This window comes from Lethenteron reissneri, chromosome 72 (assembly GCF_015708825.2).
Source record: "Lethenteron reissneri isolate LAM-NWPU_2019-01 chromosome 72, ASM1570882v1, whole genome shotgun sequence".
Classification (NCBI taxonomy): domain Eukaryota; kingdom Metazoa; phylum Chordata; class Hyperoartia; order Petromyzontiformes; family Petromyzontidae; genus Lethenteron; species Lethenteron reissneri.
This window is the reverse complement of record NC_083850.1, coordinates 1,738,159-1,763,210: the sequence shown is the minus strand read 5'-3', so window position 1 is coordinate 1,763,210 and position 25,052 is coordinate 1,738,159. Positions and strand designations below refer to the sequence as shown.

The 25,052-nt window shown below is 51.6% G+C and overlaps 3 protein-coding genes across 6 annotated transcripts in view; 2 read left to right on the top strand and 1 right to left on the bottom strand.

Annotated features, from left to right (window-relative positions):
- LOC133361257 (coiled-coil and C2 domain-containing protein 1A-like) overlaps positions 1 to 6,883 on the top strand; it is a 52,871-nt gene extending 45,988 nt beyond the window's left edge. For all 4 annotated transcript variants that reach the window (XM_061580160.1, XM_061580162.1, XM_061580161.1 and 1 more), the window contains 5 exons: positions 2,410 to 2,473; positions 4,566 to 4,692; positions 5,441 to 5,517; positions 5,862 to 5,909; positions 6,285 to 6,883. In XM_061580160.1, the coding sequence (XP_061436144.1) occupies positions 2,410 to 2,473; positions 4,566 to 4,692; positions 5,441 to 5,517; positions 5,862 to 5,909; positions 6,285 to 6,305 (337 nt within the window). In that variant the 3' untranslated portion in view covers positions 6,306 to 6,883. The remainder of the gene's footprint in view (positions 1 to 2,409; positions 2,474 to 4,565; positions 4,693 to 5,440; positions 5,518 to 5,861; positions 5,910 to 6,284) is intronic.
- LOC133361317 (zinc finger protein 91-like) overlaps positions 1 to 25,052 on the bottom strand; it is a gene marked incomplete at its 3' end in the record, with an annotated part of 1,159,662 nt that overhangs the window by 759,133 nt on the left and 375,477 nt on the right. The window lies entirely within an intron of this gene.
- Positions 19,779 to 25,052, top strand: part of LOC133361295 (protein lyl-1-like) — a 38,146-nt gene continuing 32,872 nt past the window's right edge. Inside the window, exon 1 of the mRNA XM_061580234.1 lies at positions 19,779 to 20,447. The gene's annotated coding sequence lies outside the window, so the exon portion shown is untranslated. The remainder of the gene's footprint in view (positions 20,448 to 25,052) is intronic.

The following is a 25,052-nucleotide window of genomic DNA, read 5'->3' as shown; positions in this document are numbered from 1 at the left end:
AGCTCTCGACACTGCCATGAAACACACGGCGCGTATCAACAAGCCACTCCTCATGGGAGACTTCAATGCCAGGGTGGGCTCGGACCACCAGACCTGTGATCGCGTACGAGGCCAGCACGGGGTGGGTCAGCAGAACAGCAACGGGCTGCAGCTACTCTGCCTATGCTCCCAACACCGTCTAGGGATATCCAACACCCTGTTCCAGTTGAAAAACAAACACAAGAACTCATGGCAAGACCCACGCTTAAAACACTGGCACCTGCTAGATTGCATCATCGTCCGTCAGTGCGACCAAAAGCAGGTGCTAGTGACCCCCGAGCCATGCGTGGTGCGGAATGCCGGACTCGTCACCGTATGATCAAAGCCAAGCTCCGCGTTGAGATCCGTCAACGCCATCCAAGGGAGGCCCCCAAATAAGCGTCTGAACTGCAATGCCCTCAACAATCCAGCTGTCGCTAACAACCTGCGGCGTCTCCACCAAACTCCCCGGACTCCGACCCAACACGACATGCTTTTTGATGGTTCTTTAGTGAAGACGCGTTCGCTTGACGGGCGAAGACCCCCGACTTCAGCAGCAGCCCCCAGCCTCTCCTCTCGAACGCTTTTAACCCCAGCGTGGTCATCTCCCTTGACCCTTGGCCACTCCCGCTACTCTCGAACCCTCTCGATGGCTCTCGATCCCTGATCCGCACCTATCACTTGGCCACAGCCCCTATTCTCTGATCCTTTATTATCCCACTGATAATTTATTAACCCATCGATCCTTTATTAATCTACTTCTTTATTAACCCACTAATCCTTCTCGTAGACCCCAGATCGTTCCCCTGGCTATCTCTGTCATTACCCCCTGTGCCCGCCAGTCCCCTGTGCTGTCTTTACGCATGGACTGAGTTGCGCACAGCCATCCTCGAGGCAGCCTCTGCTTCTTGGGACACCAAGAAGCATCGCCACGACCGGTTCAACGAGAACGCTGCAGATATCCACACAAAGCTCACAAAGCCGTCCTGTCCCAACCACACTCCCCCACTCTTCAATTCTCTGGTCTCCAGGGCCAAAGCAAAGTCCCCCCAGCGTGCTGTCCGTGCCATTGAGGACACCTGGTTGGTCAAAAAGGCAGATGAGATCCAAAGTCTTGCGGGTGCAAACAACACACAAGGGTTCTGTGATGCCATCAAAGCCCTCTATGACCCCCAAAAACGAGCCGTCACACCGGTCTGGTCTGCTGATGGCAACACACTTTTCAAGGACCGCCAAAAGATCTTGAAGAGATGGGCGGAACACTTTGATAATCTCCTCAACCACACCAACCCCACAGACTCGCTCATCCACTACACACTCCCAGATATCCCACCCATTCATGCACTCGACACCCCACCACAATTTTCTGAGGTCCACCAGGTGCTCAAAGGCCTGAAAAACAACAAAGTGCTGGACCCATCGGGATCCCCGCTGAGATCCTGAAGCACGGGAGATACTTCCTCCATTGCCGCTTGCACCTTCTCATGAAGTCCAGCTCGCTGTCTGAAACCATCCTGCAGGAATGGAAGGATGCAAATATTAATCTAGATTCGAGGTTTTCATGACTGCAGGGATCCATACTCTTTGGTTCTTTCGGTAAAGTCACGTAGGTATAAAATAAAATAAATCGCGACGTTTCGGGCACAACACAAGCGTCCGTCATCAGGTGGGACAACCACAGATGCAAATATTGTAGTTTTCTACAAGAAGAAGGGTGACGACGCGGCTTGCGGCAACAGCAGAGTGATCTTCCTTTCAGTCGTCGGAAGGTCCTCGCCAGGTTAATGATCCGGGTGCGGCTTCAGGAAAGGCAGGAGCACCACCGACATGATCTCTGTGGCAAAGCAACTGCAGGAAAAATGCCGAGAGCCAAACAAAGACCTCTTCATGGCTTTTATCGACCTCAGCAAAGCATTCGACACCATGGACCGTGAGATAATCTGGCAGCAGCTCACCAAACTTGGGGTGCCTCCCAAGTTTTTGAGCATTCTAAAACAGGTCCATGAAGGAATACGTGCCAGAGTGGTGCTTTTGGTGGGCCTCAATCAGAGCCCTTCAACGTGGAGGCCGGGGTCAGGCAAGGCCATCATAAGCCTGTCACATAACTCCCTCGGCTCAATCGACTGAATTGAGTAAAAGTACCGTCTGTTTGCAAATCATCGTCTTCGATGGGCAGCCAAGAAGAGTGGGTGCGTGCGTGGTTGGGTGGGTGGGTGCGTGTGTGGGTAGGTGCGTGTGTGGGTAGGTGCGTGGGTGGGTGGGTGAGTGCGTGGGTGGGTGCGTGCGTGCGTGGGTGGGTGGGTGCGTAGGTGGGTGCGTGGGTGGGTGGCTCTTAAGCACTTGTCCCGACCACCCATGTGATCCTCCTGGGGCCGCTTTGTCTGCGTGCAGCGTCCCAGTGCGAATGTGGAGCCTCGAGGTCCTCGGCCTGGAAAAGAAGCTCTGTGATGCACAGGTAACCACCCACCTGGTCACCCACCTGGTCACCTACCTGGTCACCCACCTGGTCATCCACCTGGTCACCCACCTGGTCACCCACCTGGTCACCCACCTGGTCACCTACCTGGTCACCCACCTGGTCACCCACCTGGTCACCTCGCTCTACACCCACCCCTCTAGCTACCTGGCCACCACACTCTACACCTACCCCTCTAGCTACCTGGTCACCTCGCTCTACACTCACCCCTCTAGCTACCTGGTCACCACGCTCTACACCCACCCCTCTAGCTACCTGGTCACCTCGCTCTACACCCACCCCTCTACCCACCTGGTCACCATGCTCTACACCCACCCCTCTACCCACCTGATCACCTCGCTCTACACCCATCCCTCTAGCTACCTGGTCACCACGCTCTACACCCACCCCTCTACCCACCTGGCCACCACGCTCTACACCTACCCCTCTAGCTACCTGGTCACCTCGCTCTACACCCACCCCTCTACCCACCTGGCCACCACGCTCTACACCTACCCCTCTAGCTACCTGGTCACCACGCTCTGCACCTACCCCTCTAGCTACCTGGTCACCTCGCTCTACACCCACCGCTCTACCCACCTGGTCACCACGTTCTACACTCACCCCTCTAGCTACCTGGTCACCACGCTCTACACCTACCCCTCTACCCACCTGGTCACCTCGCTCTGCACCCACCCCTCTAGCTACCTGGTCACCACGCTCTACACCTACCCCTCTACCCACCTGGTCACCTCGCTCTGCACCCACCCCTCTAGCTACCTGGTTACCTCGCTCTGCACCTACCCCTCTACCCACCTGGTCACCTCGCTCTACACCTACCCCTCTACCCACCTGGTCACCTCGCTCTACACCTACCCCTCTACCCACCTGGTCACCTCGCTCTGCACCCACCCCTCTAGCTACCTGGTCACCTCGCTCTGCACCTACCCTTCTACCCACCTGGTCACCTCGCTCTGCACCTACCCCTCTACCCACCTGGTCACCTCGCTCTACACCCACCCCTCTAGCTACCTGGTCACCTCGCTCTACACCCACCCCTCTACCCACCTGGTCACCATGCTCTACACCCACCCCTCTACCCACCTGATCACCTCGCTCTACACCCACCCCTCTAGCTACCTGGTCACCACGCTCTACACCCACCCCTCTACCCACCTGGCCACCACGCTCTACACCTACCCCTCTAGCTACCTGGTCACCTCGCTCTACACCCACCCCTCTACCCACCTGGTCACCATGCTCTACACCCACCCCTCTACCCACCTGGTCACCATGCTCTACACCCACCCCTCTAGCTACCTGGTCACCACGCTCTACACCCACCCCTCTAGCTACCTGGTCACCACGCTCTGCACCTACCCCTCTAGCTACCTGGTCACCACGCTCTGCACCTACCCCTCTAGCTACCTGGTCACCTCGTTCTACACCCACCGCTCTACCCACCTGGTCACCACGTTCTACATTCACCCCTCTAGCTACCTGGTCACCACGCTCTACACCTACCCCTCTACCCACCTGGTCACCTCGCTCTGCACCCACCCCTCTAGCTACCTGGTCACCACGCTCTACACCTACCCCTCTACCCACCTGGTCACCTCGCTCTGCACCCACCCCTCTAGCTACCTGGTCACCTCGCTCTGCACCTACCCCTCTACCCACCTGGTCACCTCGCTCTGCACCCACCCCTCTAGCTACCTGGTCACCTCGCTCTGCACCTACCCCTCTACCCACCTGGTCACCTCGCTCTGCACCCACCCCTCTACCCACCTGGTCACCACGCTCTACACCCACCCCTCTAACTACCTGGTCACCACGCTCTATACCCACCCCTCTAGCTACCTGGTCACCACGCTCTACACCCACCCCTCTAACTACCTGGTCACCACGCTCTATACCCACCCCTCTAGCTACCTGGTCACCTCGCTCTGCACCTACCCCTCTAGCTACCTACAACCTACTGATACTTTGTAAACCCACTGATCCGTTATTGACCCTACAACCCACTGATCCTTTATTAAGCCACGGATCCTGTATTAACTCACTGATCGGCCGCCCCGTTATTGAACCTCAGATGGCTGGATTCAGGGACCGGGGGCAGCCCCTCCCCCCGGCACTCGGGGACGTGGCCGCCCGCATTTCCCAGAGGGCTGAGCGGCAGCGGCACTTCCTGCGGAGCGGAGGCCCAGCGGCGCGCAGAGGTTCGTCCACCTAGCTTGGCGCGGTTCGTGGTCCCACTCAGAGTTGCCTCTCTTTCTCTCTCCCCTAGGTCGACTCAACCATCGAGTGAGTGCCTCCCCGTGTTTCTCCCCGTGTCTTTCCCCGTGTCTCTTCCCATGTCTCTCTCCGTGTCTCTTCCCATGTCTCTCCCCGTGTCTCTTCCCGTGTCTCTCCCCGTGTCTCTCCCCGTGTCTCTCCCCGTGTCTCCCCATGTCTCACCGTGTCTCCCCATGTCTCACCGTGTCTCCACCATATCACCCCCGTGTCTCCCCATTTCTCCTTGTGTCTTACCGTGTCTCCCCGTGTCTCCCCATTTCTCCCTGTGTCTCTCTCCGTGTCTCTCTCCGTGTCTCTCCCCGTTTCTCTCCCCGTGTCTCTCCCCGTGTCTCTCTCCGTGTCTCTCCCCGTGTTTCCTCAAGTTTCTCCCCGTGTCTCTCTCCCCGTGTCTCCTCACTGTATCTCCCCGTGTCTCTCCCTGTGTTTCCCTGTGTCTCTCTCCCCGTGTCTCCCCCGAGTCTCCCCCGTGTCTCACCGTGTCTCCCCCATCTCTCTGCCCGTGTCTGCCCATGTCTCCCCCGTGTCTCCCCCGTGTCTCCCCAGTGTCTCCCCAGTGTCTCCCCAGTGTCTCCCTGTGTCTATTTCTATCTCCCTGTCTCCCCGTGTCTCTTTCTCCCTCTCTCTCCCCGTGTCTTACCGTGTCCCACCGTGTCTCACCGTGTCTCTGCGTAGACTACACTGCGTTTCTCAAGAATGAATATTCTCGCTACTCCCAAGAGGCAAAGAAATACCACCAGTCTGGAGACAAGGTGTGGAGAGACGATGCAGGGGAGACACAGGGGAAACACGGGGGAGACACAGGGGAGACACGGGGACACACGGAGACACACGGGGAGACACGGGGGAGACATTGCAGAGACACGGGGGAGACACGAGGAGACACGGGGGAGACACGAGCAAGAAACAAGGACACACGGGGAGAAATGGGCGAGACACGGAGGACACACGGAGACACATGGAGACACACGGGAGACACGGGAACCATGTGGGTAGTGGTGATGGACCCTTTGGGTAGTGGGGAGGGACCGTGTGGGTAGTGGGGAGAAACCGTGTGGTGGGTGGAATCTCATCTCTAAGCTCTCTGCATTCCCAGGAAAAGGAACACAAAGCCATTGAACGTGGAAGACTCATCCAGAAAGAGGTGGGTGGGTGAGTGGGTCGGTGTGTGGTTGAGTGGGTGAGTGAGGGAGTAGATGAGTGAGTGGATGAGTGAGTAGGTGGGTGGGTGTGTGAGTGGGTGGGTGGGTGACTGAATGATTGAGTGAGTAGGTTGAGTGGGTGAGTGGATAAATGAGTGGTTGATTTGGTGAGTTGGTGGATAGATGAGTGGGTGGGTCGTTGGGTGGGGGGTTGGTCATCCAGTCGGTGGGTGGGTGGGTCAGCCGGTGGGTGGGTGGGTGGGTAGGTGGGTTGGTGGGTCGGTCGATGGGTGGGTCGGTCGGTTGGTGAATGGGTGGGTGAGTGAGTGAGTGAGGCTACCTGAGGTAGCTTTGCCTCTGTCTTTTTCTCCCCATAGCTCCATGCCTTCCAGGACTAAGAACCTATTGGATACGGGGCAGGATTGCGTGACAGGACGTGGCAAAGACATCACATGAAGTTCTGCCCCTCCACTACCCACAATGCATTTCGGAAGCTACTGGTCAATTCAACTTACTGTTATTGGGTTATTGGATTCATTGCTTAATCCTTGGTTACTAGTTAATTCATTATTATTCATTGGTCTCGGTGTGGTTAGTCTATGGATCTATGTGTGGTGAGTCTATGGATCTCTGTGGTGATTCTGTGGGTCTCTGTACGATATATGTCTCGGTGTGATGAGTGTGGGTTTCGGTGTGATGAGTCTATGCGTCTGTGTGGTGAGTCGATTCTTGGTGTGGTGAGTTTATGAGTCTGAGTCTATCGACTCAGACTCCTAGAGATATATAGACTCAGAGACACATAGAGATACATAGATACTCAGTGAGATGCATACTCAGAGACACATACAAACGTATAGAGATACATAGACTCATAGAGATGCATATACTCAGACTCAATGAGATATATATACTCATAGAGATACACAGAGATAGGTAGACAAATACAAATAATAAAGACAGTCTTATTCCACTGCTGGATGATTGTATGACGTGTCTCTCTGTGTTAGGAGTGTCTGAGTGTTAGTGAGTGTGTGTTTGTGTGTGCTGGGAAAGCTCAAGAGTTGGGCTAGAGAAGAGATGGAATGATGTGGTACAAGAGGATATGAAGCTGAGTGGACTTGCCGAAGTTTGGAGCCAGCAGAGTTAAGATCGGCTTCTGTGGAGGAGGAGGTTCGTGAAGGACGCTACTGGGCAGTTGGAGGCAGTCGCCCTCCAGCAACAACGGAGAGCGGAGGAGCGACGCTCACAACGAGCGGAGCGCCGTCCGACTAAAACACAGCAAGTTGGTACAGTAGAGGGCAAAGGTGGTGCATCGGCCAGTCACCTCCATCAGTCAACCCATGGCACCTGCTGGATCTGTCCCATGACCTCTTGCTCGTGGGCGTTCGACACTTCACATGGCCTTAAAGTGCACATAGCCTGGCACAAGCGCTGTGGTGACACCCGGGTTCGATTCCCACTCAAGGTGATTATCTGAACCAGTCCAAGACCTCCCCTGGGTCAACTCGGCCTCCACTGAGTATGTGGTGCGATGTGTAAACATCACCATTAGGGAGACAGGCGGCCAAGGGTGGTGCTGGCCACCCAACCCCTCGTGTGGCATGCCGGCGTTCATAGGTGCTACTCGCTAACAATACTTGCTCCTACACTGTTAAGGCTACACGGGGAATCTTTGTATTTGAGCATGTAGGTGTGTGTGTAATCTGTGAGTGTGTAATGGCGACTTGGACGCACTTGTCTTGAGATGGTTTCTTTATTAAGGGGCCACGTGCTCACGTTGGAAATGGCGGAGACCCCCACTGCAACAGCCCCGAGTCTGCCGCGCATCTCCATTATATGCGGTTCGAGGCCACACCCCCATTCCCGAACCTTCTCGCTGGTTCTAGACCGCTCGCTCTACCAGCAGACTCTACCATCCTCTTCCGTCACCTGGCCACGCTCCGATTCTCGGTCAATTGTGCAGCCACCAGTCCACTCGTACTGAAAGCTGACTCGCCTGTTATTACCTCCCGTGGCCACCAGTCCACTCACACTGCAGGCTGACTCCCCTGTCATTACCGCCCGTGGCCACCAGTCCACTGACACTGCAGGCTGACTCCCCGTCACTACCTCCCGTGGCCACCAGTCCACTCACACTGCAGGCTGACTCCCCCTCTCACTACCTCCCGTGGCCACCAGTCCACTCACACTGCAGGCTGACTCCCCCTGTCATTACCTCCCGTGGCCACCAGTCCACTCACACTGCAGGCTGACTCCCCCTCTCACTACCTCCCGTGGCCACCAGTCCACTCACACTGCAGGCTGACTCCCCCTGTCATTACCTCCCGTGTCCACCAGTCCACTCACACTGCAGGCTGACTCCCCTGTCATTACCTCCCATGACCACGAGTCCACTCACACTGCAGGCTGACTCCCCCTGTCATTACCTCCCGTGTCCACCAGTCCACTCACACTGCAGGCTGACTCCCCTGTCATTACCTCCCATGACCACCAGTCAACTCACACTGCAGGCTGACTCCCCCTGTCATTACCTCCCGTGTCCACCAGTCCACTCACACTGCAGGCTGACTCCCCTGTCATTACCGCCCGTGGCCACTAGTCCATTCCACTGTAGGCTGTGTGTGACGACGTGTATGTATGTTTGCATGTATATATATGTGTGTGTAAGTGAGTGTGTAATCTGTGAGAGTGCAGGCTTCCTGCCGGGCAGCTATCGGAGTGAGTGTGTATGTGACTGTGTGTATGTATATGAGTGTGTGTGTATATATATGGAGAGCGGTGGTGTAGTGGTAGGCGCGCTTCGCTACGAACCTGGCATACCGAGTTTGATTCCCGCTCACGGCCAACACAAGTGACGATCTGAACCCGTCCTGGGCCTCTCCTAGGTCGACTCAGCGTCAACTAAGTACCTGGTGTGATGTTTAAACATCGTCACTGGGGAGACAAAGGCGGCCGGGCGTGGTGCTGGCCACCCACCCCCTCGTGTGCTGTGCCAGCCTTCATAGGTACTGCTCGCTAACAGCACTTGCCCCAACAGTCTGTAAAGGCTATACGGGTGGTATTTGTTTTTTTATATGTATGTGAGTGAGTGTGTATGTATGTATGTAGAGTAAATATGTGAGTGTGTGTGTGTATGTGAGTGTGTGTTTATGTGAGTGAGTGTGTATGGATGCCCTGGTGGGTCCCCCTCTTTAAGAAGGGGGACTCCACAGACTGTAACAACTACAGGGGCATCTCACTCCTCAGTGTGCCGGGAAAGGTCCTGGCAAGGATTATTCAACATCGCCTTGCTAGGCACGCTGAGGAGAGGCTTGTGGAGCCCCAATGCGATTTCAGGAAAGGGCGGTCTTGCACAGATGCCATATTTTCTGTCTGTCTGCTACAGCAGAGGTGTAGGGAATTCCAACAAGACCTACATCTCTGCTTTATTGACCTGGTCAAGGCCTATGATACCATCAGTAGGCCTGGGCTCTGGGTTGTTTTTCGTGCTTTTGGAATCCCTGACCCTCTGCTCACGATCATTAAGGACCTTCATGATGGTGAGCGGGACCGGGTAAAACTACCTGGCCGGGAGTCGGAGCCATTTCCTGTCCACCTTGGGATGCGACAGGGATGTCCTCTGGCTCCCACATTATTTAACATCTATTTTGACCACGTAGTTTGTGAAGCCTTCAGCAGCTGTACCGGGGGAATTTCCATCTGGTACAGATACAATGGGAGGCTGATCGATGCCCGGGTGCGGTCAAGGGATGGCTCCCTATTGGTTAACCACGTTATGTATGCAGACGATCTGATAATTGCAGCTCACTCAGAGGAGGAGTTGGAGGTGCTGCTGCTGAAGCTGGAGTGTGCCACTAAGAGGTGGGGCCTTACCATCAGCCCCACCAAAACGAAGCACCTGCCTGGGTATTTTGTACCATCGGGCAATCTACCCCCACAACTCCCAATCTGTGATGGAGCAGTTGTGGAGATAGTGGAGAGTTTTCCCATACCTGGGCAGTGTGCTCATGACTGGCTCCGGTTTGGCAGCGGAGGTTTCACTCCGAATCAGTCGAGTGGCAATATATTTTCATCGGTTGTGTAACGCTGTGTGGAAGCTGCCTGGTCTGTCGCTCCGCACGAAGCTTCAGGTCTTCTCGGCCACAGTCATTCCCTCCCTTCGCTATGTTTGCGAAACGTGGACCCCCCTAATGGAGCATCTTCGCCGGTTAGAAACATTTAGGCTGGCCTGCCTACGATCCATCCTGGGTTTAACCAGGCTGGATTGTGTGAGGAGCTCACAAATCCTTGAAAGATCTGGGCAAAGTCCCATCGGTGAGCTCCTCCGGCAGGCGAGGCTGCGGTGGCTGGGTCATGTAGCCCGCATGCCCAGCCACTGCATGCCTAAACAGCTTTTGTTCGGCCGGATCGAGGGGGCGAAACGGGCGCGGCACGGGCTAGAGAAGAGATGGAGTGATGTGGTACAGGAGGACGTGGAGCTGAGTGGACTTGCCGATGACTGGTACCAGCGGTGTCAAGATCGGCCTCTCTGTGGAGGAGGCTCATGAAGGACGCTACTGGGCAGTTGGAGACAGTCGCCCTCCAACAACAACGGAGGGCGGAGGAGCGACACTCACAACAACGAGCGGAGCGCCGGGTAGCTAAAGCACAGCAAATTGGTACAGTAGGGGGCACAGGTGGTGCATCAGCCAGTCATCTCGGTCATCACGGTCAGTCGACCCGTGGCACCTGGGTCTGCCCCGTGACCTCCTGCCAGCGGGCATTCGACACTTCACGTGGCCTCAAGGTGCACTTGGCCTGGCACAAGCGTCGTGGTGACGTCACCGCCACTTAGTGGCGAATGGCGGTTGTTGTATGTAAAGTGTGTATGTGAGTGTGTGTGTATGTAGAATGTGTATGTAGTGTGTGTATATGTAGAGTGTGTATGTGAGTGTGTGTGTATGTAGAGTGTGTATGTGAGTGTGTGTGTATGTGAGTGAGTAATCTGTGTGCAGGCTTCCTGTCGGGCTGCTATCGGAGCCCCGCACACAGCCCCAGACACTTCCTGCCCCAACACAGGAAGCCTGCAAGCTCCTCCAACACTCGGCCCTCATATATATATACACACATATACACTCATATATACATATATACATACATATGCATAGTATTCATACACTCATCTACTTATTTACACTCATAAACATAGTATTCATATATACATCGTACTCATATACTGTACACACATAGACACAGTACTCGTATAGATGTATACACAGTACTCGTGTGTGTGTATATAATACTCATATATCAATACCTGCCATTCGCCGGAGACGGTGACGTTACCACGGCGCCGTGCTAGGCCAGGTGCACTCTGAGGCCACGTGAAGTGTCAAAGGCTCGCTGACAGGAGGTCACGGGACAGGCCCAGCAGGTGCCATGAGTTGACTAACTGCGATGATTGGCAGATGCACCACCTGTGCCCCCTACTGTGCCAACTTGCTGTGTTTTAGCCGCACGGCGCTCCGCTCGTTGTTGTGAGCGTCGCTCCTCCACCCTCCGTTGTTGTTGGAGGGCAACTGCCTCCAACTGCCCAGGAGCGTTTTTCACGAGCCTCCTCCACACAGGCCGATCTTGACACCATTGGTACCAGTCATCGGCAAGTCCACTCAGCTCCATATCCTCTCGTGCCACATCATTCCATCTCTTCTCCAGCCCATGCAGTGCCCGTTTAACCCTCTATCCAACCAAACAGAAGCTGTTTGGGCATGCAGTTGGTTGAGCATGCAGGGTACATGACCCAGCCAATGCTGCCTTGCCTGCTGGAGGAGCTCACTGATGGGACTTTGTCCAGATCTTGCAAGGATTTGTGAGCTCCTCACACATTTCAGCTTGGTTAAACACGGGATGAATAGTAGGTCGTCCACCCCAGGAATTGAAACCTCTCCACTCTCTCCACAACTGCTCCATCACCAGTTGTGGAGGGGGTGGAGTGTTCCATGGCATAACATACCCAGGCAGGTGCTTAGTTTTGGAGGCGCTGATGGTAAGGCTGCACCTCTTAGTGGCACGCTCCAGGTTCAGCAGCAAAACCTTCAACTCCTCTTGTAAGTGAGCAGCAGTCATCAGATCATCTGCATACGTAACATGGTTCACCAATAGGGAGCCATCCTACGACTGCACCTGGGCTTCAATCAGCCTCTCATTTCATCTGTACCAAATGAAGATTCCTCTGGTACATCCATGAAAAGCCTCAAACTACGTGGTCAAAGGTGATGTTAAATAATGTAGGTGCCAGAGGATATCCATGTCACACCCCAAGGGGAACAGGGATTGGCTCCAACTCCTGGACACGTAGATTTACCCGGGCCTGCCCGCCGTCGTGAATGATTGTGAACAGAGAGTCAGCAACTCCGAAAGCACAACAAACAATCCAGAGCCCAGACCTATTGATGGTAGCATAGGCCTTGACCAGGTAAATAAAGCAGAGATGTATATCCTGTTGGAATTCCCCACACCTCTGCTGTAGCAGACAGAGAATATGGCGTCTGTGTGGTCCCCCTTCTTAAAGAGGGGGGCCACAAGGGTATCCTTCCAATCCTGCGGTATTCGTCCTGTAGTTAAGAAAGTTGTGATGATATCATGTAGGGCAGTCTCTATACAGACGGTACCCTCCCTCAACATTTCAGTCACCCAACCGAATGATTATATCCCGAGGGGCCACTTTAGTGAGCACCTGTGACAGGAGGTGATCGAAGGCATCTGACTCACCGGCCTTACCTGCATCCCTCTACTTATGTTCATCTTCGGTGGGGATATACGTAACCACCACTCCTCGCCTCTGGTTAATAGCAAGGTGAGCCCACAGTAGCCTAGGGCTAACGGCTTCCCACACTGCCAAACAGGCGACTGTTTGGCAGTCTCTTATGGTGCCAGGAGGCAGAGCCAGTCCACTGAATCTCCTAAATACCGCAGAGATCCAGCTGGTACAGGTTCAGCTCCCGACAGAGGAGTGGCAGCCTCTCCCACGCAGTGAGCGTTTGAACATTGCACGTGGCCACCCACAATGGCTTTTTGCTATTTCTGGAGGAATCTATTGGCTCTACCAAATGGGATTTGGCCAGCAGACGTCATCGACGCTTGCCCCCCTGCACCTCCAGCACAAGCTTCGTTGTATATTTTTCACGTGGTTTACTGGTAAAAAAGTGAAGGTGGAAGTGATACCAGCACTTAGCACCCCTCCAGAGGCCCCGTTTGGCTGCTGTGGTGGCTTCAAGCCCCATTCAGGGGTATAGCCGATTTTGGATTTGGCCTTCCCTCTATGGCAATAGCTCACATCCACCACAGTGTTTGCATCCGGCACCAGTGAGGAGGTAGGGGGTTGCTTTTGCCGGACTAACACACACTCACTAATAACACACTAACACACAGTCAAACACACTTCTAACACACAAACAACAACCGTCATTCGCCCCTAAGTGGCAGGGACATCACCACGGTGATTGTGCCTGCATATGTGCATGTTAAGGCCACGTGAAGTGTCAAACGCTCGCTGACAGGTGGTCACTGGACAGACCCAGGTGCCATGGGTTGACTGACTGAGATGACTGGCCGATGCACCACTTGTACCCCCTACTGTGCCTGCTTGCTCTGTTTTAGCCGTCCAGCGCTCCGCACGTTGTGAGCGTCGCGCCTCTCCCCTTCGTTGTTGTTAGAGGTCGACTGCCTCCAACTACTCAGTAGCGTCCTTCACTAGCCTCTTCCACAGAGGCCGTTCTTGACACAGCTGGTACCTGTCATTGATAAGTCCACTCAGCTCCAAATTCGCTTGTACCACATCAACCCATTTCTTCTCTAACCCATGCCGTGTCCATTTAGCCCTCTTCATCCAGCCGAATACAAGCTCTTTAGGCATGCGGTGGTTGGACATGTGGGCTATATGGCTAAGCCAATGCAGCATTCTCTCCTGTAGGAGCTCACCGATGAGACTTTGCCCAGATCTTTCAAGGTATTGTGAGCTCCTCACACAATTCTGCTTGGTTAAACACGGGATGGATCATAGGCAGGCCAGCCTAAATGTTTCTAACTGGCAAGATGTTCCAATGGGGGGGGGGGGGGTCCATGTTTCGCAAGCATAGAGAAGGGAGGGCATTACTGTGGCTGATGACCCGAAGCTTCGTGTGGAGCGACTGACTAGGTAGCTTCCACACAGCGTTACGCAGCTGATGAAAATATAATGCCGCTCGAGTGATTCGGAGTGAGACCTCTGCTGTCAAACCGGAGCTGGTCATGAGCACACTGCCGAGGTATGGAAAACTCTCCACTCTCTCCACAACTGCCCCATCACCAATTGGGAGTTGTAGTGGTGGAGTGTTTGATGGCACAAAATACACAGGCAGGTGCTAAATTTTGGTGGGCCTGATGGTTAGGCGCTACCTCTTAGGGGCATACACCAGGATCAGCAGCAGTGCCTCCAACTCCTCCTCTGAGTAAGTAGCAATTACCAGATCATCAGCATATCTTATATGGTTGACCAAATGGGGGCCATCCAATTCCGCACCCGAGCATTGATCAGCCTCCCATTGTATCTATACCAGATGGAAATTCCTCCAGTACAGCCATCGATGGCTTCATGAACTAATTGGTCTAAATAGATGTTAAATAATGTTGGAGCCAGAGGACAACCCTGTCGCACCCCAAGGTGAACGGGAAATGGCTAAGACTCTCGGCCACGTAATTTCCCCGGGCCTGCCCACCATCATGAAGACCCTTAATGGTTGTGAACAGAGTCAGGAATTCTGAAAGCACAAAGAACAACCCAGAGCCCAAGCCTATTTATGTTATCATAGAGCTTGACCAGTTCAATCCAGCAAAGATGTAAGTCTTGTTGGAATACCGTATACCTCTGCTGTAGCAGACAGACAGAAAATATGACATCTGTCAAGAAACCACCCTGGCTTGAAACCACACTGGGGATCTACAAGCCTCTCCTCAACGTGCTTAATTAAGCGATGTTGAATAATCCTTGCCAGGACCTTTTCCAGAACACCTAGGAGGGAGATGCCGCTGTAATTGTTACAGTCTGTGCGGGCTCCATTCTTAAAGAGGGGCACCACCAGGGCATCCTTCCAAACCTGCGGAACCCGTCCAGTGGTCCAGACTTATTATTTTCATATAGGGCAGTCTGCGCACAAACGCCACCCTCCCTCAGCATTTCGCTTTGGAGATCATGTATGCCCGGTGCGTTTCCTGGTCTCAGACTCTCGATTGCCTTCTGTACTTCCTCAACAAATGGAACTTCAGCCCTACACTCACAGGGGGTGACTTCTTCCAATATTTGAGGCACCGCAGCCTCGGCAGGATCATCCCCACTTTGCCCCATGATGTTTTCCAGGCTGAGATATTTCCCCTCCGCCAAGACCTCACAGAAATGCTCACCAATTCTGCAAACCTGTTCCTGGGGTTCGGAGATCAGATCACCTTTTTTCTACTAATGATGGTGATAGTTGTGGTGCTGCAAGTTACTTTTTGATGGAGTTAAATTGTAATTTGTGATCACAAGCCACCGAGGCAGATTCCATCTCCTCAGCAACCCGCAACTACCACCCATCCTTGCAGCGCCTCACGGCTCTCCGAACCTCCGAGCGAAGGCTGCGGTAAGCCTCCTCATTCTCTGATATGGGATGCTGTCGGTGGTGAGAGTGGGCCTGTTTTTCAGCCAGCCAGAACACCTCCTCTGTCAGACAGGATATCTGGGAATGTTTGAACCGTGCACCCAAAGCAGCCATTACAGCTGCATGAGCCACACTCTTAAACCTCGCTCATTTCCCTTTGGCATCAGGAGGAGGAGGGACGATGCCAACCCCAGCGACAAGTGATGATGATATTTTGCTTTCAACTTTCATCAGCTAGCTGAGACTAGACCACTATGGGTTGGAATGGGGTCCTGAGTGTACACTCACCACCGGAGTGGAATAATGGCAGGTGCATCTTACAGATGACAAGCCGATGATCAGTGGGCAGATCAGCTCCACGGTAGGTCCTGGTGTCAAGGAAATGGGCCCACATCCGCTGTTCCGTCGTTGTATAGTCCAGTATGTGTTCTTGCTTGGACCCAGTGTGAATCTATGATGTGTTGATATGCCGATGCCGAAACAGCGTGTTGGCTGCACGAAAGTCGAGCAACCTCCTACCCTTGCTATCGTGCTGATCTGGCCCATGCCTTCCAATCACTCCAGACCATGTGCCAGCATCATGACCCACTCGGGCATTAACGTCACCCAACAGGATGACGCTATCCCAAAGGGCCACTTTAGCTAGCACCTGTGACAGGAGGTGATTGAAGGCATCTGACTCATCGGCCTTGCCTGCAACCCTCCACTGATGTTCATCTTCGGTGGTGGAATAAATAAGAACAATCGCCACTCCTCATCGCTGGTTGATTGGAAGGCAAGCCCACAGTAGCCTGGGACTTACAGCTCCCACATCTAACTTCATTCTTGTGTTCGGCAGTCTCCTGCCCCAATAGAGGACTATTCACCACTAGCCAGAGCTAGTCCACCGGACCACCTAAATACCGCAGAGATCCAGGCGGTACCGGTTCAGCTCCCGACAGAGGAGTGGCAGCCTCTCCTCCGCAGTGATCATTCGAATATTCCACGTGGCCACCTGCAGTGGCTTTTTGCTGGTCTTGAGGGATCCCGAGGGTAAGGATTCAGTCTCCTGGCTCCGCCAAATAAGGTTTGGCCAGGAAATGTCATAGACGCCTGTCCCCACAGGGCCTCCGGAACAAGTTTTGACCTACATTTTTCACCTGGTTTAGTGGTAAAAAAAATTGAAAGTGGAGGAGTTACCAGGCCCTCGGACCCGTAAAGATCCCCCGTTTGGCCGCTGTGGTGGCTACAAACGCCATGAATGGGTATCGCCGATTTTGGAACTGGCCTTCCCTCCATGGAATTGCTCACATCCACCACAGCGTTACCATCCAGCACAAAGACAAGGATCCCCCGTATAGCCTTAAAAGGCTGCTAAGCAAGTGCTGTTATTGAGCACCTATGAAGACCAGCACAGCACACGAGGGGGTGGGTGGCCAGCACCACGCCCGGCCGCCTTTATCTCCTCAGTAACGATGTTTACACACCACACCAGGTACTCATTTGAGGCTGAGTCGTCCTAGGGGAGGCCCAGGACCGGTTCAAATAATCGTCACTGGTTTTGGCCATGAGCGGGAATCCAGGTTAGTAGCGCAGTGTGATAACCACTACAATACCGCTCCCCACTAACACACACACTCTAACAACAACAACAACCGCTATTCGCAACTAAGTGGCGGTGATGTCACCACGACGCTGTGCCAAGCCATGTGCACCTTGAGGCCACGTGAAGTGTCGAACGCCCGCTGGCAGGAGGTCACGGGGCAGACCCAGCAGGCGCCACGAGTCGACTGACTGAGATGAGTGGCCGATGCACCACCTGTGCCCCCTACTGTGCCAACTTGCTGTGCTTTAGCCACCCGGCACTCCGCTCGTTGTGAGTGTCGCTCCTCCGCCCTCCGTTGTTGCTGGAGGGCGACTGCCTCCAACTGCTCAGCAGCGTCCTTCACGAGCCTCCTCCACAGAGGCCGATCTTGACACCGCTGGTACCAGTCATCGGCAAATCCACTCAGCTCCACGTCCTTCTGTACCACATCACTCCATCTCTTCTCTAGCCCGTGCTGCGCCCGTTTAGCCCCCTCGATCCGGCCGAACAAAAGCTGTTTAGGCATGCGGTGGCTGGGCATACGGGCTACATGACCCAGCCAACGCAGCCTTGCCTGCCGGAGGAGCTCACCGATGAGACTTTGTCTAGATTTTCCAAGGATTGTGAGCTCACGCAATCCAGCCTGGTTAAACACAGGATGGGTCATAGACAGGCCGGCCTAAATGTGTCTAACTGGCGAAGATGTTCTATTAGGGGTGTCCACGTTTCGCAAGCGTAGAGAAGGGAGGGCATGACTGTGGTCAATAAGACATGAAGCTTCGTGTGGAGCGACAGACTAGGTAGCTTCCACACAGCATTATGCAACCGATGAAAAGATAATTCCGCTCGACTGATTCGGAGTGAGACCTCTGCCCAGGTATGGAAAACTCTCCACTCTCTCCAGAACTGCGCCATCACCAATTGGGAGTTGTTTTGTCTCCTGCTTGTGCGTCTGTTTGTGTCCTCGTGTCTGTGTTTATTATCTCAAATTTAGCTAAGCTCGACCTGATGACGAGTGCTTGTGTTGCAATCGAAACGTCGTATTGTATTTTTTATTTTATTTCTATGATGACTTTACCAAAAAAACCAAAGAGTAATTCCTGCAGTCATGAAAGCTTCAAATCATGTTTTTTTATTTTGATGTCAAGTAGGTCAGTCTGTGCACGTACGCCACCCTCCCTCAGCATTTCACTTGGGAGATCATCTCTGTCCAGTGCTTTTCCTGGTCTAAGACTCTGGATCACCTTCAGTACTTCCTCAACAGATGGCACTTTAGACAGCCACTCACAGGGGGTGACTTCTTCTTCCAATATTTGAGGCACCGCAGCCTCAGCAGGTTCATCCCCACTTTGCCCCACGATGTTTTCCAGGCTGAGGGATTTCCCCTCCCCCAAGACCTCACAGAAATTATTAACAAATCTGCAAACCTGTTCTCGGGGTCGGAGATTGGATCACCGTTCTTTCCCCTAATGATGGTGATAGGTGTGGCACTACAAGGTACTATTTTGATCAAATTAAAGAGTGATTTGTGATCGCGGGCCACCAAGGCAGATTCCATCTCCTCAGCAACCCGCGACCACCACCCATCCTTGCAACGCCTCACGGTTCTCCAAACCTCCGAGCGAAGGCTGCGGTAAGCCTCCTCATTCTCTGATGAGGGATGCTGTAGACGATGAGAGTGGGCCTGTCACATTTTCTCAGCCATCCTGAACACCTCCTTTGTCAGCCAGGGTCTCTGGGGAGGTCTGGACCGTGTACCCAAAGCAGCCATTGCAGCTGCATGAGCCACAGTCCTAAACCTCGCCCATTTCCCCTCGACATCAGGAGGAGTGGGGGATGATGCCAACACTAGCTGCAAGCGATGATGAAATTCCCACTCGCAACTTCCATCAGTTAGCTGAGACCAGGCCACCTTAGGTTTGAATGGTGTCCTGGGTGTACACCCACCACCGGAGTGGAAGAATGGTAGGCGCATCTTACAGATGACTAGTCGATGGTTAGAGGGCAGATCAGCTCCACGGTAGGTCTTGGTGTCAAGGACATAGGCCCGCATCCTCAGATCCGTCACTATATAGTCCAGCAGATGTTCTTGATCGCACCCAGCATGCATCCATGATGTTGTGTGGATGTGTTGATGCTGGAACAGCGTGTTGGTAATTACAAGACCACTCTGACACACACACTCTAACTAACACACACACTCTAACAGACACACACACACTCTAACACACACACTCTAACACACAGATCACACACACACACACTAACACACAGACCACACACACAGCACACACACCGCACACACTCTAACAGACACACACACCCTATAACACAGACCATACACACACTAACACACACACACCACACACAAACCACACACACCACACACACCAGACTCTAACACACACACACTAACACACACCCACACCACACTAACACACACACACACCACACACTAACACACACTCTAACACACACTACACACACACTAACACACACTAACACACACACCACACACACACTAACACACAATCTAACACACACACACACCACACACACTCTAATACACGACTCCTACTCCCCACGTCTTCCTCCCCCCCTCTCCCCCTTGCCGAAGCTCTCTAAGCGCTGGTCAATTCCACTACCAAAGCGAACTCGACATCACCACCATCACCACCACTACCATCACCACCACCATCATCACCACCATCACCTACCACCACTACCATCACCACCCCTAATCACCACCCCATCACCACCATCACCACCATCAACATAATCAACATCATCACCACCACTGCCATCACCACCATCATCACCACCATCAACATTATCAACTACATCACCACCATCAACATCACCACCATCAACATCACCAATATTACCACCATCAACACCATCACCACTACCAACACCACCATCAACACATTAACTACTATCAACATCAACACCATCAACATCAACTCCATCACCACCATCAAGATCATCAAGAGCATTAACAAGATAATTAACATCACTAACATTAACATTACCATCAATAATACTACCACTATCATTAGCACCACCACCACCATCATCAATATCATCAACAACAACATCACCATCATCACTATCATCATCAGTATCATCGTTCACATTAACGCCAGCAACATCAACAACATTACCATCAACATCACAAATATTGACGCCATCATCACCATCGTCAACATCACCAACATCGCTTGTTACGAAAACGACCATCTCCTCCACCACTCCCATCTCCACCATCACGACCAACGTTGTGGATTACGTGACGTGGAGCTTACGACACAAGCAGACATGAGGTAAGACACAGAGACACTCACGCACACAGACACTTACACACATACTACACACATACACTCACACACATACTACACACACAGACACTCACACACATACTACACACACTCACACAGATGCACAGAGACACTCACACACACAGACACACACAGACACTCACACACAGAGACACAGAAACACACACAGACAGAGACACTCAAACACACACACAGACACACACAGACACACACACAGACACACACAGACACTCACACACAGACAGACGCAGACAATCACACACAGACACACAGAGACACTCACACACAGACACTCACACACAGACACACACAGACACTCACACAGAGACACTCAAACACACAGACACACACAGAGACACACAGACACTCACACACAGACACAGACACACACAGACACTCACACACATACACACAGAGACACTCAAACACACAGACAATTGCACACAAGACACTCAGATACAGACAGACAGACTCACTCAGACACTCACACAGACATTCACACAGAGACACACACAGACACCAATTCCTGTCATTCGCCACTCAGACACTCACTCACACAGACACACAGACAATTACACACAAGACACCCCGATACAGACACACAGACTAACACTCAAACACACAGACAATTGCACACAAGACACTCGACACTCACACACAGACACACACACAGACACACACAGACAATTACACACAAGACACTCAGATACAGACACACAGATACAAAGATCCTCCGCATAGCCTTAACAAGCTGATGGGGCAAGTGCTGTTAGTGATCACCTATGAAGGCCGGCACTGGCACACAAGGGGGTAGGTGGCCAGCACCACGCCCGGCTGCCTTTGTCTCCCCAGTGCTAGCGATGTTTTACTACACACCGTCACACCAAGTACTTATTTGAGGCTGAGCTGACTTAGATGAGGCCTAAGACCAATTCAGACAATCGCCATTATTGGTGTTGGTGGCTGTGAGCGGGAATCGAATTCAGGTCCCGGGTTCGTAACTCAGCGTAGCGCTAACTGCTCCACACACACACAATCAGACTCACTCCTTTATAGACTCACTCATACTCACTCATTCATATACTCACTCACGCATAGACTCATTAACTCATTAACGCATACACTCACTCGCTCGTTGACTCGCTCACTCAATGACTCACCCACCCATAGACTCACCCACACATAAACTAACTCACTCATAGTCACTCATTCGTAATCTCACTCACTTAAATACTCACTCACCCATTTATTCACTCACTCACTCATAGACTCACTCAGCAATAGACTCACTCATAGACTCACTCATTTATATAATCACTCACCCAGAGATTAACTTAAACTCAATCACTCAAAGATTAACTCATAGACTCACTCACCCAATAACTCACTCACTCATAGACGTATTCACTCATAGACTCACTTTTTCATAGACTCCCTCACCGATAGACTCCCTAACCCATATACTCACCCACTCGTGTACTCACTCACTCACCCATAGACTCACGCAAAAACACCCTCACCTATAGACTTAATCACTTATAGATGACGTCACTTATAGAATCACTCACTTATAGACGCACTCACCTATAGACACACTTACTTTAGAGATACACTCACTCATAGACTCACCCATAGACTCACTCACGCATAGACTCACTCACTCATCCATAGACTCACTCACTCACTCATAGACTCACTAACTCACCCATAGACTCCATCACCCATAGACTCATTCACTCACCCATAGACTCACTCTTTCATAGACTCACTCCCTCATAGACTCACCCATAGACTCACTCACCTTTAAAATAAATCACCTATAAACAATCACTTATAGATTGGCTCACTCACTCATAGACTCACTCACTCACTCACCCATTTACTCCCTCACCCATAGACTCTCTCATCTATAGACTAACTCACCTATAGACAATCACTTATAGATTCCCTCACTCATAGACTCACTTATTCATAGACTCACTCACTCATAGACACCCTCACTCAGAGACTTACACATAAACTCACTCAATCATAGACTCACTCATACACCCATAGACTCAGTCACTCATAGACTCATCCATCGACTCACTCACCTTTAGAATAAATCACCTATACAGTGAGGGAAAAAAGTATTTGATCCCCTGCTGATTTTGTACGTTTGCCCACTGACAAAGAAATAATCAGTCTATCATTTTAATGGTAGTTTTATTTGAACAGTGAGAGACAGAATAATAACAACAAAATCCAGAAAAACGCATGTCAAAATGTTATAAATTGATTTGCATTTTAATGAGGGAAATAAGTATTTGACCCCCTCTCAATCAGAAAGATTTATGGCTCCCAGGTGTCTTTTATACAGGTAACGAGCTGAGATTAGGAGCACACTCTTAAAGGGAGTGCTCCTAATCTCAGCTTGTTACCTGTATAAAGACACCTGTTCACAGAAGCAATCAATCAATCAGATTCCAAACTCTCCACCATGGCCAAGACCAAAGAGCTCTCCAAAGATGTCAGGGACAAGATTGTAGACTTTCACAAGGCTGGAATGGGCTACAAGACCATCGCCAAGCAGCTTGGTGAGAAGGTGATAACAGTTGGTGCGATTATTCGCAAATGGAAGAAACACAAAATAACTGTCAATCTCCCTCGGCCTGGGGCTCCATGCAAGATCTCACCTCGTGGAGTTGCAATGATCATGAGAACTGTGATGAATCAGGCCAGAACTACACGGAAGGATCTTGTCAATGATCTCAAGGCAGCTGGGACCATAGTCACCAAGAAAACAGTTGGTAACACACTACGCCGTGAAGGACTGAAATCCTGCAGCGTCCGCAAGGTCCCCCTGCTCAAGAAAGCACATATACATGCCCGTCTGAAGTTTGCCAATGAACATCTGAATTATTCAGAGGACAACTGGGTGAAAGTGTTGTGGTCAGATGAGACCAAAATGGAGCTCTTTGGCATCAACTCAACTCGCCGTGTTTGGAGGAGGAGGAATGCTGCCTATGACCCCAAGAACACCATCCCCACCGTCAAACATGGAGGTGGAAACATTATGCTTTGGGGGTGTTTTTCTGCTAAGGGGACAGGACAACTTCACCGCATCACAGGAATGATGGACGGGGCCATGTACCGTCAAATCTTGGGTGAGAACCTCCTTCCCTCAGCCAGGGCATTGAAAATGGGTCGTGGATGGGTATTCCAGCATGACAATGACCCAAAACACACGGCCAAGGCAACAAAGGAGTGGCTCAAGAAGAAGCACATTAAGGTCCTGGAGTGGCCTAGCCAGTCTCCAGACCTTAATCCCATAGAACATCTGTGGAGGGAGCTGAAGGTTCGAGTTGCCAAACGTCAACCTCGAAACCTTAATGACTTGGAGAAGATCTGCAAAGAGGAGTAGGACAAAATCTCTCCTGAGATGCGTACAAACCTGGTGGCCAACTACAAGAAACGCCTGACCTCTGTGATTGCCAACAAGGGTTTTGCCACCAAGTACTAAGTTATGTTTTGCAGAGGGGACAAGTACTTATTTCCCTCATTAAAATGCAAATCAATTTATAAAATTTTTGACATGCGTTTTTCTGGATTTTGTTGCTATTATTCTGTCTCTCACTGTTCAAATAAACCTAGCATTAAAAGTATCAACTGATCATTTTTTGTCAGTGGGCAAACGCACAAAATCAGCAGGGGATCAAATATTTTTTTCCCTCACTGTATACTCAATAACATAGATTGGCTCACTCATCCATAGACTAACTCACTCACTCATGGAATCACCCATAGACTCACTCACTTATAGAAAAACTTACTTTTGAGATACACTCAGTCATAGACTCACCCATAGACTCACTCATCCATAGACTCACTCTTTCATAGACTCACTCCCTCATAGACTCCCCCATAGACTCACTCACCTCTAGAATCACTCACGTATAGAATCACTCACCTATAGAATCACTCACCAATAGACTCACTCACTTATAGATTCACTCACTCATAGACTCACTCACATATAGACTCACTCATCCATAGGCTCACTCATAGACTCACTCACTCATTCATAGACTTACTCACTCACTCATAGACTCACCCATAGATTCCCTCACCCATAGACTCACTGCCTCATAGACTCACTCCTAGACTCACTCACCTTTAGAATAAATCACCTATATACTCAATAACACAAATTGGCTCACTCATCCATAGACTAACTCACTCACTCATAGACTCACTCACTCATAGACTCACTCATGGACTCACTCACTCACCCATAGACTCACTCACTTATAGACAAACTTACTTTTGAGATACACTCACTCATAGACTCACCCATAGACTCACTCTCGCATAGACTCACTCACTCATCCATAGACTCACACACTGATAGACTCACTCACCTATAGACTCACTCACCTATAGACAATCACTTATAGATTCACTCACTCATAGACTCACTTATTCATAGACACACTCACTCATAGACTCCCTCACTCATATACTTACACAAACTCACTCAATCATAGACTCACTTACCCATAAACTCACTCACTCATAGACTCACTCACCTATATACTTAATCACTTATAG